Source organism: Synchiropus splendidus, chromosome 14 (assembly GCF_027744825.2).
Source record: "Synchiropus splendidus isolate RoL2022-P1 chromosome 14, RoL_Sspl_1.0, whole genome shotgun sequence".
NCBI classification, from domain to species: Eukaryota; Metazoa; Chordata; class Actinopteri; order Syngnathiformes; family Callionymidae; genus Synchiropus; species Synchiropus splendidus.
The window spans coordinates 6795702-6812661 of NC_071347.1; the positions used below are offsets into that span (position 1 = coordinate 6795702).

The window sequence follows — 16960 nt, forward strand, 5'->3', positions numbered from 1 at the left end:
TCAACAAACCTTTGTATTCCAACAATTTTAAGAAAGTGTATTAAGAAAGTCACGTGGCATTGTTTTCACTCTGACGTCACAAGCGTACGTGCTCAGGCGGTGGGCCTGACACTTTTCTGCAGGAGAGCAAAAACGAGTGCGCGTCCACGTGTCCTGTAATTGACGCACCTGCTAGTCTTAGCAAAATTGCACAAGTCTGGTTGCTGGTAATCTTTCTTTCCAATATTTCACGATTATTTTGGCATTGGCCGCATGTGCTCAAGTTAACATATTTGTTCTATCGACTGTTTGGATTGATCTTAACTTGATTTGACTTGAAAATATTTCGCTAGATTTATGCGTTTTCGTCCATTTGTTTTTCCATCGCAGACAGACTTGGAATATTATCACACTTTTCTCGGGATTGTGAATGTTTCCTGCCGCTTGAACAATGTTCAAGATAATAGATATGAAGGTATGAACTTTTTTTTCTACGTTTCTAATCAATATGCCTGGTATTTCATGACAAAATAATTAACTATACAAGTGTAGTGATCATTAAGTTGTATTGCATTTAATATGCGTACAGTACGGTTGATTAAAATTATGTTACAAATTCATCAGAACTAGATTTTCAATGTATCACATTTCGTTTGATTTAAATTGGCTACCTTTCCTTAAACCAGAGAAAGATTTTCCTTCTCAATTCTTTACATTAATGCAGCATATAAACCTTTCATGTTTGAGTTTCACACTGAGACCAGTTGTGTTGTCGATTTGTTAATGTTTCATATGATTTAGTGGAGCTTTTCCATCTTTTTGCAGGTTAACTCCCCCTCATGTATTTGGGGTCGTGTGGTATGTGATGATGTGCACTCCAGCACACAATACAACACTCTACTGTCACAGATGAACATTTTTTACAGTGATGTTCACCAGGATTGTCAAAAACTTGTGCCCTCGACCATAGAGGAAGGGCAGGTAAGTGCATCGTGTAGTTTTTGATGAGTGACTTTCCATTGAAATCCTCCCCCGCTCAGAATACGTACTTAAAGCAAGTACATAATCTGGGACAGACTCATCCACTGTGGTCTTTATGAGCATAAATCAAAATACTGTTTGATAATATTCTTTATGTGTTCGCGTAAGTGAGCAAAGTGAGGAGGAATGTTCTGATAGAGCAGATATGACGGTGGCCTCTTAATACGTATGGTCGATTTTATCATTGTGTGTTTGCTATGCTTGTTTCATGGATTTAAAAAAATGTTTGTAACAGGTGTACGTAGTCTACTGGTCCTGCATAAAGTCTTGGTGTCGAGCTAAGGTTGAAGCAGTCATCAATGACTCGGTTCCAGTGCAGGCGTGCTGCTTCCTGGTTGACCATGGAGAAAGGCTCTGTGTTCCCAAAGACCAGTATGTTGAATCACAAGTTATTGATTTTTAAAGGATGTTCAAAAGAACCACATGCTAAGTATTACTTCTTGTGTCGGTTTTTACTCACATGTGACATCAAATCAAATTTCCCCCCTGCGGGAATATTTAAGGATCTCTAATTTTAATCTAATCTAATCTGAGGAGGGTTGACGCCTGAAGAGTTTCTGTGCAGTTGCTTTTTGTGTTTATGTCATTAAACTAAGATGATTTGATGTCATGAGGATTCGAATTGGACTCCAGAAGTACTTCCAGCTGCCGTTCTGGGTGAGGCGCTTCCACCTCGCGAGAATCAAGCCAATGAAGCTGCACGTTTCTCCATGTGAGGAGTTGGCTGAGCTCATGTGAGAACTTTGACATCAGTTATGCTGCTGTGTGTATTTGAGCTTATTATTCACTGAGTTTCCATCTCAGCCCCTCTAGTCAGTGGGACAGCTCTGCTACACTGTATCTACACCGTCTGCTTCAAGGTGAGTGTCATCTGAAAGCATAAACTACAGAGAATCCATACCAGCTACTGTACAGTTTGTTAAATATAGTTCCTCAAGTTTTAACTGGACAAAAGGGATATGTGAAGCATGCTGTATATGCTGCAATCCTAATATAAAAATAGCTAAATGCTATTGTTGCAAAAGGGTGACTATACATTTTATATAGATCTGTTGATCCAATGATCAGGTTCGCTCAAGTATTTTGACATTGTTGTACAATTGCTGTACACATGAAATAGCTTTTTTTCCCTGACAGAAATGCATGTAGTTATCAGCTATTACAACACATCACTAGTAGCACATCATAATCTAGCTGTGTTGGGATACGTGTTGTATCGCCAGATCATTACCAATACACACCCCTTCTGAAAACTATTCTCTCTGTTACCCAAGAATGATATTTATATCTGTGTTGTAGCCTCAACTCTAGTTGAAGCGGTGTTGCTGGTGAAAGAGTGTGAATCCACTGCCATCGAGCTCTACATGACCATTGACTCCTTCAAGGTGACCGCTTCTTTCCTTATTCCTCCTCACCTGAATTGTTTTTTCCAACCATCATGAAGCTCATTAAGACGGCCAAAGATTTGCAGCATTATCAACAAAGCAAATGGTGGCTACATTGAGTCGTCAAAGTTTAAATTTCATATATTCTGCTTCGTATATTTGGTCTTATAAAAGTTATTAAAATGAAAAAAATAAATAAAATCAGAATCAGAAGGTGGCCTTCACTGTAGGAAACAGTCATTAAAAAACTTAACTGTGTAACTGTGTGTGAACCCTTTTACTATTGGCAATATTGCTGGATGACACAATGCCTTCTTTTTTTCTGCTCTCCAGATTTGTGTCAATGACGATCTCGTAGCCAAGAGGTTTGCTAATTACCGCAGGCAGCCGACTGACAACTGCCTGCTGGACAGAAAGGACCGAACACCCTTGATGTTGTCACCTAACATCCTCAGCCAGACTGTACAGAAACCCATGCTCAAGCCGTTAGAATGCACCCCACCATGTCCTGGTAAATGATAATCACCTGAAAGGATTTTGAATGTCAATGGATCCATTCATTGAAATCAGGGACAGCTCACACTGGTATTAGAAAAAGAATATTGGCTGAAAAACACAATAAAGGCATTGAAAAAAAAGAATATTGGCTGAAAAAAATAAATATAGAAATATATTCTTATTTTTAATTTTAATACCAGTGTAGTTTTCTACTTCAATACAAAAATGTTTCAGCAAATATCACATTTTTCAATTACGATATTCTTTAATTCAGCCAATAATTTTTTTTCAATGCCTGTATTCTTTTTTTCAACCAATATTTTTTTTTTCAATGCCAATGTTTGTCTTTTGAGCTCTCTTCAAGGTGGCACTGTTTTAGCATGGAGGGCAGGGAGGGGCCAGAGGGGATGATCGTGGAGCGGGAGTGGGCAGGTTTGCACTGTGTCTGCATGTCATTTGCATATTGATGTAACGTTCTGTGTTCGACAGTGTTAGGTGAAGCTCATGCACCTTGCCAAGATGTTGAAATCCACTTCAAAACTGCAGGTAAATCATTTTTCCTTCCGTTGATTCTTCTGTACGTAACAGTGGAGGAAACATGCCAGTTCAGGTGGGCAATGCTGGCTCCGTTTTTTCAATCTGGTTCCTGCACTGCTACAATACGTTGGCTGGAGAAGACAGGAAGTAATGGTTTTCTAAACGGCATCTGCAGATCACCAATGCACCCAATATGAAGTACCGTAATTTCCGGACTATTGAGCGCACCTGACTATAAGCCGCACCCACTAAATTTAAGAAGAAAAAAAGTTTTGTACTTGTATAAGCCGCATCCGACTGTAAACCGCAGGTGTCCATGTTGTAAAAAGAGGCATTTACACAGATTTTTTTCTAAACTTTTTATTAAATAAATGCTTTCTTTTCAAACAGTGTAGTAACGCAACAGTAATAGTGTAGTAACACGGCATTCACAGTGCAGTAACACTGCATTAATGTGGTTTATTAAAAGTCAGAGATCATCGTCTTCACCTTCCTCCTGCGCACTAAATCCGCTGAAGTCGTCTTCCTCTGTGTCGGAATTGAACAGTGTCAGAATTTGTTCGTCACACACGTTGTCAGTCTCTCTTTCGTTGTCGCTCTCAACATCGTGTATGATCGTGGGGCAGGGGCAGCGATGTGTCCGATGTTGACAAGTGGGCACACAAAAGCAGAGTGCATTGTACATCCTTCCTTTATTTCTACTTGATTGACGTTGAAGGGCCGCTGACATTGGAGTCATATTTCACTACATATTGACAAAAACAGCAGAAAACTCTAGCACAGAGGAATCTAACTGGTTGCAGGTGCGATTCCCAGGTCAGACTGGGACGTACACATTTTCTCCCTGTGTACGTGCGACACAAAATTGACGTGACACTCCAAAATTGCCCTGTAATGGATTAGCGATTGGCTACAGCAATGCCCGCAACCTTCAACAGGACAAGTAATTAACTGAAGATGTATATATGTATTGAGGGTAGGGTACTTACCGACTACAATTGCATCCAGTCAGCATATGACATGTTAGGGTTGACAAAGACACAGTGGATTGTGGTGTTAATTTAGAATCCAAATTGTTTAATTTGTAGTTTTCAAATACAAAAGTGTATTACCATGTCAACATAAAATGTTTTCCTGTAATAACCATCTCATTGTGTTTGATTTTTTGTTTCCTTTCTTGTTACACCATTGGTAGTTATTGTGATGAATTGGTAATTGATGAGTGTATACAGTAAGGTTATCATTTATCAATGTCATTTTAAGTGTGGACTAAACAGACTCCTGCCTTACAGAAAACTTGGGTTCAGGGGGTTCAGTCATTAGCTTTGTACTTAGGAAATGGACAAATCCTTTGATTGAAATGCAGTTTTCTGTGCTCCAATTTGTGCCTGTTTAATCTGTAGTGACATCACAGAGTATTCACAAAACCCTCAATGGTGATGGGCTGCAATCCGATTTTGCTGTCCATGACATCAAATCTAACAACTGGCTGCTGAACGGATCTGATGAAGGAAAAGGGTCAAAGGACACTGAAGGCCACTGGCCACCCCTGGGCTTGCCCAGCACGTCCACTTCCGAGAGGTGAAAGCATGTTGAAATAAAAGCAGGTTTTGCTTCTGTGCATTGTTTGAGTGACTGACGCCTAAGTGTCATCTTAGTGACTTGTCGGCGGACTCCTCTTCGGCTTCAGCAGTGAATGAAAACCAAATTTCTGTCAGGTGCATGCAAATAACCAGTTTAATCTGAAGCGTACAATTCACTTTTACTTCGAATGTGTCCACAACTTGCAGGTCCTCTGGTCATCTGGATCTTAGCAATGGAGACCAGCAGACAGCTAGCGTAAGTCCTCTACTTAACATGCTCATCTGCAATGTCAATTATCATTATTATTTGCAATTGACTTTTTTGAAATGAAATTACTAGTTGTATTCAATCTACATTTCTGCCGTCTTTTAGATGGATAATCTTGAGCACAGGGATCACCAAACTGAAAAAACAAGTGAAAACTCTGCCATCTTCTCAGGATCAGACTTGTAAGCTGTAGAAAGACATGTTTATTTTTTTTTTATAAAACGTAAGTTGTCAATTTGTTGGTGGAGCTAAATTATCTTTATGCCTGACTCGTTTCATCTTTTGGTGACACACAAGCGACAGACAAGAGTCTGTAGTCGTGCCAAAGGCCCTAAATAAGGAGGCAAGATTTTGCCAAAGGTAAGTGTAAAGTTACCTTTATACATTAATTACATGTATTTCTTAGCTGGTTTACCCTTCAAAAAGCTGCTGCAGTCACAATGTGTGTCATTCATTAATACTTCAACAAATAATGACTGCAAGACAAAGATATCAACACTGTGCTCTGTGTCAACAGCTTTTTAATGTGTCTGAACCCAGCACTGTTGAAGACTAGTCTTGATGAAGAAAGTCGCCCGGTAGGTATAAGTTCCTTCAAAGCAAATGCAAATCTTTTTGCTCAAACAAAAGGATAAATAATTGAATTAATGCAGAGATAAAAAAACATATTTAATTACGTGGTAGCTTTTTATGTTGGCATGTTTCTATATTTAGTTATACAAAATGCATTCGTTTTAAATTTACATATTTGTGTTGTCCGTATTTAATTTAATTTTGTATTATTGCATTTCCTTATTAACGTCTGTATTTTCACATTTATTGAAGGCAATGAAATCGAGAAAGTGGCATAAAATGTTACATAATTATTTATTCATTTCCTTTTATTTCTGCATTTGTCTATTCATTCAATTATGTATCTCTTTTTTGTCACTCGCACACCTGAATGTACAAATGGCCTCACAGATTTTTTTTCCTTTAAACCAATGTTTACCACAGTTGCTTCGTGTGGAACCTATGAGGAATGAGATTTTGGTGCACTCAGCACTCCCACCATTGGAGCCCTGCTCGAGCCTGGATGATATTCACTTCACTGAGGCTCTCTGTTGGGTAATGACTGATGTTTCTGAAAATAACATGGATCTGACCTGATCCCTGTTTTCTACATTTCTGTTTTCTATTTAGCAGCTAAGCTTTTTTATTATCAGCTAATATCAATTCAAAGGAATACATTTGCATTTTATTGGGACAATAATTTTTTACTCTAAAATAATATTTCCAAACTTCTGCATGTAAACTCATCAACTGGTGTAATCACTTTAATAAGTAATAATTTAATGTCAGATGAAAAGATGGGGTGTAGTAGACGTGTTGCTGGTCACTCATCTGCTGAACATCTTTGAATAAACACAATTGTATTTTGATTGTTTGTATCCTGTATTCTCGCTTTGTGCTGACACCTGGCCAGGAGTTGAAGAGACGCCGTCACCCCACCCTGTCTCCATCAGAGAGTCACAGCTGGCCACCTCTTCTACAGGGCTGCAACACCCTCATCATCTCTAGCAACGCAGATGACCTGCTCACTTCTATTCCTCCACTGCTTCAACATATCATGCTGAACTCCATCTACTGCTCCAATACCACCAGCACGGGGGTGAGTCCATCCACCTTAGGTCTGAATTGTGACGGACCACATTCATAGAACCTGCAGTTACCTAGCTTTTAACCCGCTTCGAAATGAAGCAATGATTTCATATCTATGAATATCCCTCATTCATGACTCAATTAAATGACTGATGAACTGATTTGTTGCACACAGTATCCATTTGTTCATACAATATCCGCTATTATACATTACAGACTAACGCTGCTCCATTAAAGTCCATGCTAAAGAAGCAAAGCTGATAATGACTTCCATCATTTGTTTTAACAGATTTAAAAAGTGTATATTTACTGTATATACATACTCAATATATTATTAATAGTAATAAAAGTCTCATCTGTTTGCATCAGAACACGGCTTTTATCCTCTGGTTTTCCCGTGATTGTTTCCCATTATTTGCAGCCCATAGCAGTAGTGCTGTGTCCTGGCTGGGAGAGAGTCCAAATGGTGGACGACCTGCTGAACAACTTGAATGTATCCCGGCTCTTAAATCCAGCTGCAGTGCTGCTGGGCCTTGGAAAGGACGAGGCTAAAGAATTTAGAATCTCCAGAAACTGTGAGTCACCATTTTAGATTTTTCATGACTCAGCCAATTTCTCCAGACTTTTACTTTTGTGTTGTCTTTTTTTCTCATTTTTTTTTCTATGTTCCAAGATAAACATATTCTCTGAGTTCATCTCACAAACCCACTTGTCGTACTTAGACGACTATGAACTTGACATTTAGCAAGACAGAGACCAGGAACAACAAGATTAGTTCAGTTTTTATAAACTTTGGAGGCCAGACAGCTACACTCCAATTCTACAAAAGCACAACAACACATAGTGGTTCCCTGAGCCCAGGCCCTCAGGGTGAAAGGGCAGAGTTTGAACCACAAAGCCACCGGTGAAGTCTGCTCTGCTTCTTAAGTAAGTTGTCCGATCAGTTAGTCCAACAAATCTTTCTGAATAGGGATGCAACTGCAGAACCCCACCAAAAGGTAATCATTCATACCTCGATTAAAACTTCATTTAAATATGTTGCAAGTTCACTTATTCTGCCTCTTTGGATAAAAAAATCTACTAGTGAGTAACATACAGTGAGAAAAGATGTACCTGTTTTGCGGGATAAGTCTAAATGAAGGTCTGCTTTTCTCAAGGCCTTTTCTTAGTGACAACACCGTTCAGTCTGGTCCGCCTGCTTCCATGCCGCTGCTTCCTCTTTCTGCGTGTGCATCACCTGATTCTGGACCAAGCTGACCAGCTCTTCACTCATGCTGCTGTCCAGGTGACTGTGTTTGAGGGCGAGCATCACTAACCTTTCTGGAAATGAATGAGTCGCTGCTGTCATGCTATTTATGTCCTGCTCAGTGAAACATTTGCTTTTACTGATAAGCCTGGTTGCATTTTGGGCAGATGTCGACCATTCTGCAACATTTTAAGAAGACTGCGTCAAGCGAGGAGAACCATGGCTGTCCCCATCAACTTGTTGCAACGTCCAAGAAATGGACCAATGAAATGGAAGATTTGGTTGCAAGCTATATGACCCACCCTTCAATCATCATCTCATCCCCTGAAGAAGCTGCTTTCTACGGTGAAGTTCATCAGGTCAGTCGTGAGAAGTAATTTTACATGATGCTGATGACAGTCACTTGATATTAAATCATTGTGATTTCCCGTCTCCCCCCGAAAAGACACAAGTTCAGTAAGACTATGTCATGGTGTAAGTGCATTGTCTGCCTTAGATGGTCCGTGTGACTGTTGAAAGCAGCAAGATCTCAGTTCTTCTGGGATCTTTAGACTTCAGTCCCGATGTTGGCCAGAAGACACTTGTTATTGCCAACTCTCCCAAAGAGGCTGAAGAGGTGTTCAAGGTGAGTCAGGGTCATGTGGGTGGTTCAACTCATCGGAATGATTTGACAGTACGTGTTGTGATACTAGCCTCTTCAGAGAACAGCTGTCTGGAGAGGGAGAGATTGTGGAAAAATAACTCGGTCAAATATGAATATTTTTTGTGATGCATAATCTGTGAATTAACTTTGAATTAGAATTTTTTTCTTTGCTAAATGTTCAGGCGGTTAGCAGCAAGTCGGCTTTCTGCCTCAAGCTCCATGAGGGGTTAACAGATCAGATTGAGGAAGTGTTACTTCACTGGAGGAAAGACATTACACCTGGAAGTCACATACTTTTAGGTACACTTCAAATAAAACAGACATAATTGGAGTTTGTCCGTGTCACTCTCCTAACGTGTGTTTTCTTCTTCTTCTTCTTTTTTTTTTATTTTTTATTTTTAACCCCTGACCAGTGACTACTGATGAGTGTCTGACTTGTCTGGAAATTAGCGATGCAACGTGTGTCATTCATTATAGTTTCCCAACTTCACCCAAATGTTTTGGCCGTCGACTCTTCTGCATGGCGGACTACTTCAGGAACCTCTCTGGAGTCAGACAGGTAATGAAAACATGGATGCAGTTTGGAACTGCAAACAAGAAGTGATGTCGCTGTGAAAAGTTTGGCTTCCTCTGTTGACTATTCGACACATTTGCAGTGAAGTATCTTTGAAAACCCTTTTGAAACTGACGTTAAATATTTTGGTTTCACTTAAGATTAGAGAATGAATGTATTATCATAAAACTACTTACTATTCATTCTGTCTTTGCAGCATATTACCCAGTTATTAATCATTTTGTCAAACCTGACAGTAGTTTCCCGTGGAAAATTTCACTCTTTGCAGAACCGTAATTGATGAATATTAAATGTAAATAAACAATTTGGTAATCAAAGTAGGGCTGCATGATAACAGAAAAAAACAGACTGCGATTTGTTTTGTTTGCGATATACAGTACATTGCAATATTAGCACAAATTAATATGGAAAGACTTATTTTTAGAAGTGGATCTCAAACAAGTGGACAAATTGGTGCTGCTGAACACTTTATTTTAAGTACAGAAGTATTTTGCGCTCCAAACCCAACAATGAAATAAAATGGCTGTGTAATGTGTAATAAATATTACAGTAATAAATATGTGTAATAAAATATACTCTCTTTGCCAGGGAGAGTTCTGGCATATTAAGTTCCCTTAATGGAACTTTGGTCTTCCATAATAATAATAATGATAAATGATAATAAATTGTAGTATTAGTTTTGAATAGCAGAGTACTCATGCATCATATCAAGTATAGATTATTCATGTTTTCCCAGTGATACTTGTTAAAACTTTAATGAAGCAAAGGATCAATGGGGAAGTCAGGGGGGAAAAAAGAAGGAAAACATTCAAGCGTGCATCACGATGGCCGTGTTTTAAATGTTTATTGTGCAGCCTTCAATAAAAGGTGTATTTGTGTGACACATTTGAAAGTGTTGCCACTATTTTCTCTCTTCTGCTGTGTGCCTCTAGGAGGCACATCCAAAGGGTTCCCCTCCTGTCGCCAGGTCACTCGTGCTCATCTCAGAGAGAAATGCCCGTCATGTGTCTGGAATCGTTCGCTACATGAAACGCACTAATGCCCTGCTGCCCTCAGAACTGCTCTCTTTTGCTGAGGCCATTCAAGCGGTGCAGGAGGAGCAAAAGTCCAGTCTCTGCAGCTCCTTGAAGAGTTGGGGTTTTTGCAGGTTAAATACTGACATGATCTTTACGCTTGTGTTATTTTCTTTGAGAGTAGCTATTCCTGCTCCTTTGCAGTAATGCCAGTAAGTGTCTGGATCGTCACAGGTATGATTCCATCCTGGATGCATCAGAATTGCCGTCATCTGGAATCATTGAGGTGATTATCATTCATCATATAATGAAAGCTGAAACAAGCAGCACCAACTGATGACAGTCATCATACCCCTGACTGGTGAGAAGGTGATTGACTGGAACGAAAACCTGCACCAACTGAGGCCCTCTGAGGGCTGGTCTGAGCTCCCTAGTTCAAACCATCATAGATGGGTAGATTCAACCAGTCATCATGTTATAATCTCTGCATCTAGGTTGTTCCCCTCCATGTCAAAACTGCTTCAGTCTACTACGGACGAGTCCTCAATGGAGACACTGACTTTGAGAGGATGATGTCAGAGCTTGCTTCTTATTACGCTGAGAAGAACATGGGGATGGTGGAGGAGGTGCTGGAAGGAGGATTGTATGCTGTTGAGGAGAACAACACCTTCCACAGGTGGGACTTGATGGAAGATACTGTTGGTTATTATTTTAACATTTTTCATTTTAATATTGAGACATGACCTCTTATGCTGACAGAGTCAAGGTTCTATCAGTCCTGGACCGAGGCGATCGGCTCTTTTTCAGTGTCTTAGCTGAGTTTATCGATGTGGGGAAGAAAGAAGAAGTCAGAGCCCATCAGCTCCTGCCGTTACCTGAAAGCTTCCACTCTCTACCCAGCCAGGCTGTCGAGATCGTCCTCTGCCAGTTGAAACCAAGTGATGCTGAGACTCAGTGGCACCCAAAGGTTTTCTTACCTCCTCTGCTTGCAATTTTAAATGAACAATCTTTTGTCAACTAAGTGCCTGAAATGGTCATCGAAGATGGTACTAAGTCCTTCTTGTCTTCTGTCAGACACAAAGTAACGTAGAATATGGTGTCCCTGCCATGTAGGTGACCAGAGTCATCAGTCAAAAGATCGAAGGTGTGCAACACAGAGCTCGAGCTGTTTTCGCTCTCGGAAAGACTGTGTTTGTTGACTGCATGGTAAAGTATGCATTTTCAACCTTAAAAATAGTGTCTTTTTTGTCATCATGTACCACAAAGATTTCTGCCCTTTTGAGTTCTATATGGTGGCAATCAACTCCATGCTGGGATGTCTCTTCAAAACTCTTTGTGGGAAGTCGTGGAAGAGGAGTGGTGTAATGGACAGAATTGGGTCTGTCCAATAACACTGTGACAGACCACAGTGACAGTTTCATTTTCATCCAACCTCTTAAGGCTTTTGTATTGTGAAGTAAAATAAAATGGAATCTAAACTAAACAGTTAATATATAGTTTAAAACGTCATAACAAAGAAAAGTTGGTTCCGATTGTTTAGTGCGATACAATGAACTTAAAATTAATGTTCAGGAGTTTAACATTTTTACATTTAGTAATGGATTTTACATTTTTAGAACTTTGCTGCTTCAAAAAGAATGAGGGTATCATCAGTGATTGTTCTTTGATTCTGAAGGTCCGTGTGACAAAAGTTCCTGGGATAAAGGCTCAGATAAATGAGTACAACGTCAAGTCACTGATTTTAAACACTGGAATGGGAGAAGGAAACCCCCAGCATCTGGATGTGCTTCAAGCACTTTGTCATAAAGATGCTAAAAGTGTTGGAGAGTCCAAAAACCTCTTTGGGTAAGGATACACTTAGCTGAGGACGTGGTGTGTGTGTTTCTTTAAATCTGTGTTCACTACAGGTCTACCAACGGGCACCTGAGTCAGGCTGATGTCAGTAATACTGAGGATGAGGTTCTTCTTAAAGCCTTTCAAGAGGCACAACTTGATGGACTGGCCCACATTGAGAATACTAACTTGAAATCTGATATGACAAATCGTCCAGACTCTTCAGAACCACCATCACATGGTGACTGCTACCTGGAGTCAACAAAGGACCAAGCACATTCCTCTCATTCTCCAGCTCCTTTTCCGGGGTCAGTTTTTAAATTTCAAGTGACTTACATTGACTTTCCTGTTATTCAATCCAACAGTGCATGCATTGTGAACATGCTTTTAAAGTCTATTTTAAACCTGATTTCTGATGACTAGTTGGTACTTCATTGTCAACAGACATCAAGAGTTGAGGGCAACATTGGTGGGAAATACAATGATTTAGCCAAAACCTGTTAAATAAGCTCTCACATTTCCTGACTAAAGGTTTTGTCAGGTCTAAGCGCACAGGTTCGGGTGGCAAAGGGATCGTATTTTTGTGTAGCACTTGACAGTTATATAATTTTTTTAAAAGTTTTAAATCTTGAAGTAAAGTACAATCAAATGGAGAGACACAACCAGATATTTGTCCAGTAAGCTTGCATTGATATGGTGGCCTCAAATGTGAATCTTTTAATCACAAAACCATAGTGGATGGATGTGCACAAGTTCATTTAAGAGACTTTTCTTCGTGTTGATCACTGTTAATTGTTTGGAAATATGTTGTTTAGAACTTTATTAAATTTCTGTCATTTACTTTGGTAGCTATGTTTTATTGTGTCAAACTGTTGAATAAATATTAATGAACTATTGTATTTCCCTCACTGTTTGAATGAATGATTACCGCTTATCCATTATTGAACTTACATTTTGTTTAACATTCTTGATGATCATGTTCACTTTCATTTGATAGAAGCAACAATTCTGAGGAGGAAATGTCAAACTGTCTGACCAGTCACCCCCCACCCTCCCAGAAAGGTAAGAATAATAGTTTTATTTTCAGTGCCATTGTAACAATTTGTCAGTCTAATTAAAGAAACCATATGGTTGTCTATGTTCTAATTTCTATGGACATAAGCCACAAACCAGAATTAATGTCAATTTTATTTAAGCTGTCTCTGAGGAACCTCATGTCCAGCTGGTCCTCACCCAAGTGGAGAACAAGGATTTACCTCAAAGGTATATGCTTCTTTCAAGAGATGAGTTCACTAACTATAATGAACATGCAATTTTTCTATTTTGTTTTTCTTAGTTTGCATCCTCAGGTCCACTGGTACCAGACTTTAGAGTCTGTGATCGTGACGGTGAAGTTGATTGCTCCAGGGAATCAAAAATGCGGTTTCTTCCCAGACAAGGTCATGTACAGGTGTGGTGACACCAGACACCCGGGTGGTTTGCTCTGTTTTTCCTTGGATAGCAGAACTGCAATATAATGTGTGCAGTGGGTTGTTAATTTGGTGCGGTGAATATGCAATGTGAGGTGCTGCACACTGGCAGAGAAGGCTTCGAATATAGGCTAATGTGCGTGCATTCGCTCAAATGCATCATTTAATAACATGATTGAAGTAAGAGAAAGCTTAGTCTTTCATATTAATCTTACATGAGCTACATGAGAAGATGCTTTTTGTAAAGTAGGTCAAAGCATCTTGTGTACAGAAAAGACTGGATTTCATTATTCCCAAAATTGCTGATCCAAAATTGCGAAATTGCTGGCTCATTTTCTTGTGTGCGCTTTCCTCTCACTTCCTGTTTAAATGTGTCAGTGGTCACCATCACATCATTCAATTCATAATCCTCGAGCACCTACTTATGCATCCCTGACTTTATTTTTTTTTTATCCCGAGATAAAAATTGTCACGAGATAAAATTATTGTTATCTCGAGATCACTATTATCTCAGGATAAAAAATAAAGTCATAAAGTCAAGTGCAGCGACTTTGGCGTCGGCAATATTCTGTCTTGCAGGCAGTGATTGACAACGTTGACGAACTGTTATGAAGCCATGGGAGACACAGTGGTTACAGGTGGATGTATACAAAATGCTTTGCCAAAGAGGCAGTTACATTTACGATTGTATCTTGAGATAACATTTTTCACGAGATACAAATTATCTTGACTTAAAATTATCTTGAGATAACAGCTTTCTCTGGATTAAAAAAATAAATAAATAAACACATGCATGTCACTTCCAGGACACTGGTACCTACTAGATCTCTGTTATGTCTAAAATGGTTATACTATGGATTATGTTTGTGTGTGTTACTTTTAACCCTTTAAGTACCTGGGTTTTTTAATGATGTATTACACTTTCATATCCCTGTTTCTAAAGGCTCTCGCTTGTTAATGGAATGACAAGTGGACCCCCTCTTTCTCATACTTTGAGTGAAAATCTCGACGAGGGAATGACTCTGCTTCAAAATCAGAGTCTACCAATTCATTGTCTCCCTTTCTCTGATTGCCTACTATGTAACAACAACTTTCTTTGTGTCCTCCACTGGGGAGAGATGCCCACAAATGTTGCTCAGATTGAAGTTGCAGGTGTCCACAAACTAGCCTCTAAGCTTGTTAAAATGCTGCGATGGTGCCTGACATTTAAGACGAGTTGGTTAGGTGGACCTCTCTGTTCCCTACTCTGTGCCACCTGGCAAGTGATACTGCATGTGTGCGTCTTAAAGTTGAACAAATCCACTTGATAACTCCATGGTATTCCACTTCATGCCAAACATGAGTCAACATTTCAGATATCCAAAGATCCAAAAAGTCGGGAATGCAAGAATTATGTTAGGCAAAAGGGTTTGGTCTGGCACAGTAGTGTAAGCCCTCACACTTGGACCTCGTTTATTAATCACATGCAGAAAAGACTCGTACCAATCCTACCAAAGCGTGGTATAAACAGGAAAACAAATCGACCTACTACCTACCAGAGCCCACAGTAACTTTTATTCTTTATGATCGACACAGCTTCACTAAAACACCATGGTTTTCTGTCCGTTATTCAGTGGTCAGGTCAATGGTCACACTTACAGAGCAGACCTCCAACTTCAGGGAACCATCATTGCTGACCGTTGCTCCTGGCAGATGAAGTCCAATGAGCCAGTTCTCAAACTTGTCAAACTTCAGAGTGGACGCTGGGATCGACTGGTCAAGAGCAAGGTACGAGAAACATGGGGTGTTGTTGAAAAAAGTTTCTGTTACAGTAGAACTTAGCGTTATTTGTGATGTTAGGTCACATGAATTCAAGAGGAAACGCATAGAACTGATGCTTGTTTCTCCACAATCGTTTGCACAGCTGATTGAAGCGCAGGGAATGTGTGTCTGGAGATTAGAGTAATTGAGATTGATATGAAAAAAGTGAATACCTATTAATATTAGTCATGTGTTTCACAAAATAAACCGGACTGGTATTGGTGGAGAAATAACCAAGATAGAAATATATTCTGAATTTGTTTTTTGTTCTCAGAATATTTTTGTAAGTTATGATTTGGCTCACCTGGATGAAGACGAGTATGATGAAATGGAAAGAAGGAACAACACGGAACACCACCACACGCCAGGTGACTGTTCGCCCCTTCAGAAAATAATTTGATGTGAATTGTTTCTGAGGTCGACCTAGTGTTATTGTCTTGTATGTGTTTCTGTTCGAAAACGAATATATACCTTGTCTTTCAGATTTCTATTTCTCTGAAGAAACAGGAGAGGAAAACTGGTACATGAGCTCGGACAGTGGCAGTGAGAGTGACTAAGCACAATGTGCGACGCAACAAACAAGGGTTTAGGTTTTTTTTTATCATACTATCTTCATTATTATTACATTTAAAATGACCTTTAATTTTTTCTATGGCCCTTGAAAACTTGTGTTTAATCGTGTTTTATATTACAGTATGTGATTTTTTTTTTTCTTTACTCATTTATTTCAATTTTGTTTACTGTTGCTGAGCAAAAAGGAAATGAAATTTATATATTTCATTGTTTTTCCTTCTGCTGGAGCATTTCCCAGTTGCTTGGATTGAGAAGCAGATATGTTCTTTGAGTTTTCAGGAATAGTTGCATTGTGGTCTTTTGAGTTCAGTGCTTCTGAAGTGGATTAAAAAAAGTATAAACGTATAAATGTACTTGTTTCTTTATGGGTCATTCATGACTAGTTAGATTGTTTTGATTATTTGGTTGCTCTATACACAAGACAAGTGAATCGGAATCCTTTCTGTCTGAAGTCCGAATGTACAGCTCTGTTTCAAGAACATGCATTGAGCTGAATTGGTGACTCTAAATCGCTGTGTACGGTGGTGTGTGAATAGTTGTCTGTCTGGATGTCCTGTGAGGGACTGGTGACCTGCCCAAATAGTTATACCTATCAAAAAAGTTTTCATTTAAGATTCTTTGTTAAAATGATTTCTCTGTTTTGCATAGAACTGTTCCGCTCAATTTTTATTTTCATTTAATTCACTTGATAAATGCAGAAAATGTGGATCTGCTCCTCTGTTATTTGTTCTGCTTTAATAATAAAGAAGTGACATCTATTTTTCATGCTTCAGTCTTCAAAGTTTTAAGAATTCTTGTAAGTGGATGTTTGGCGTTTGTCATGGTTGCTTTCATCGACTGTATGCTCATGGTTTGTGGCTGCACAGACTCCAACGTG

At 39.3% G+C, this 16960-nt stretch overlaps 1 protein-coding gene across 2 annotated transcripts; it reads left to right on the forward strand.

Moving 5' to 3' along the window:
• The first annotated feature begins 104 nt into the window (after window positions 1-104).
• On the forward strand, window positions 105-16828 carry tdrd12 (tudor domain containing 12). 2 transcript variants are annotated; one of them, XM_053885712.1, is made up of 36 exons: window positions 105-206; window positions 370-454; window positions 805-960; window positions 1256-1392; window positions 1635-1754; window positions 1825-1880; window positions 2320-2405; window positions 2739-2916; window positions 3393-3449; window positions 4844-5021; window positions 5099-5158; window positions 5231-5279; window positions 5397-5473; window positions 5589-5651; window positions 5809-5869; window positions 6288-6398; window positions 6757-6942; window positions 7354-7507; window positions 8090-8217; window positions 8346-8537; window positions 8675-8803; window positions 9004-9121; window positions 9235-9380; window positions 10328-10542; window positions 10613-10694; window positions 10903-11084; window positions 11168-11375; window positions 11522-11614; window positions 12084-12253; window positions 12316-12549; window positions 13239-13303; window positions 13438-13504; window positions 13578-13691; window positions 15324-15477; window positions 15785-15878; window positions 15994-16828. In XM_053885712.1, the coding sequence occupies exons 2-36, from the start codon at window positions 431-433 to the stop codon at window positions 16065-16067; spliced, it is 4218 nt and encodes a 1405-aa protein (XP_053741687.1). In that variant the 5' UTR covers window positions 105-206; window positions 370-430; the 3' UTR covers window positions 16068-16828. The 2 variants fall into 2 exon arrangements, with proteins under 2 accessions (XP_053741687.1, XP_053741688.1); XM_053885713.1 differs by lacking the exon at window positions 13578-13691.
• The last annotated feature ends 132 nt before the right edge of the window (window positions 16829-16960 follow it).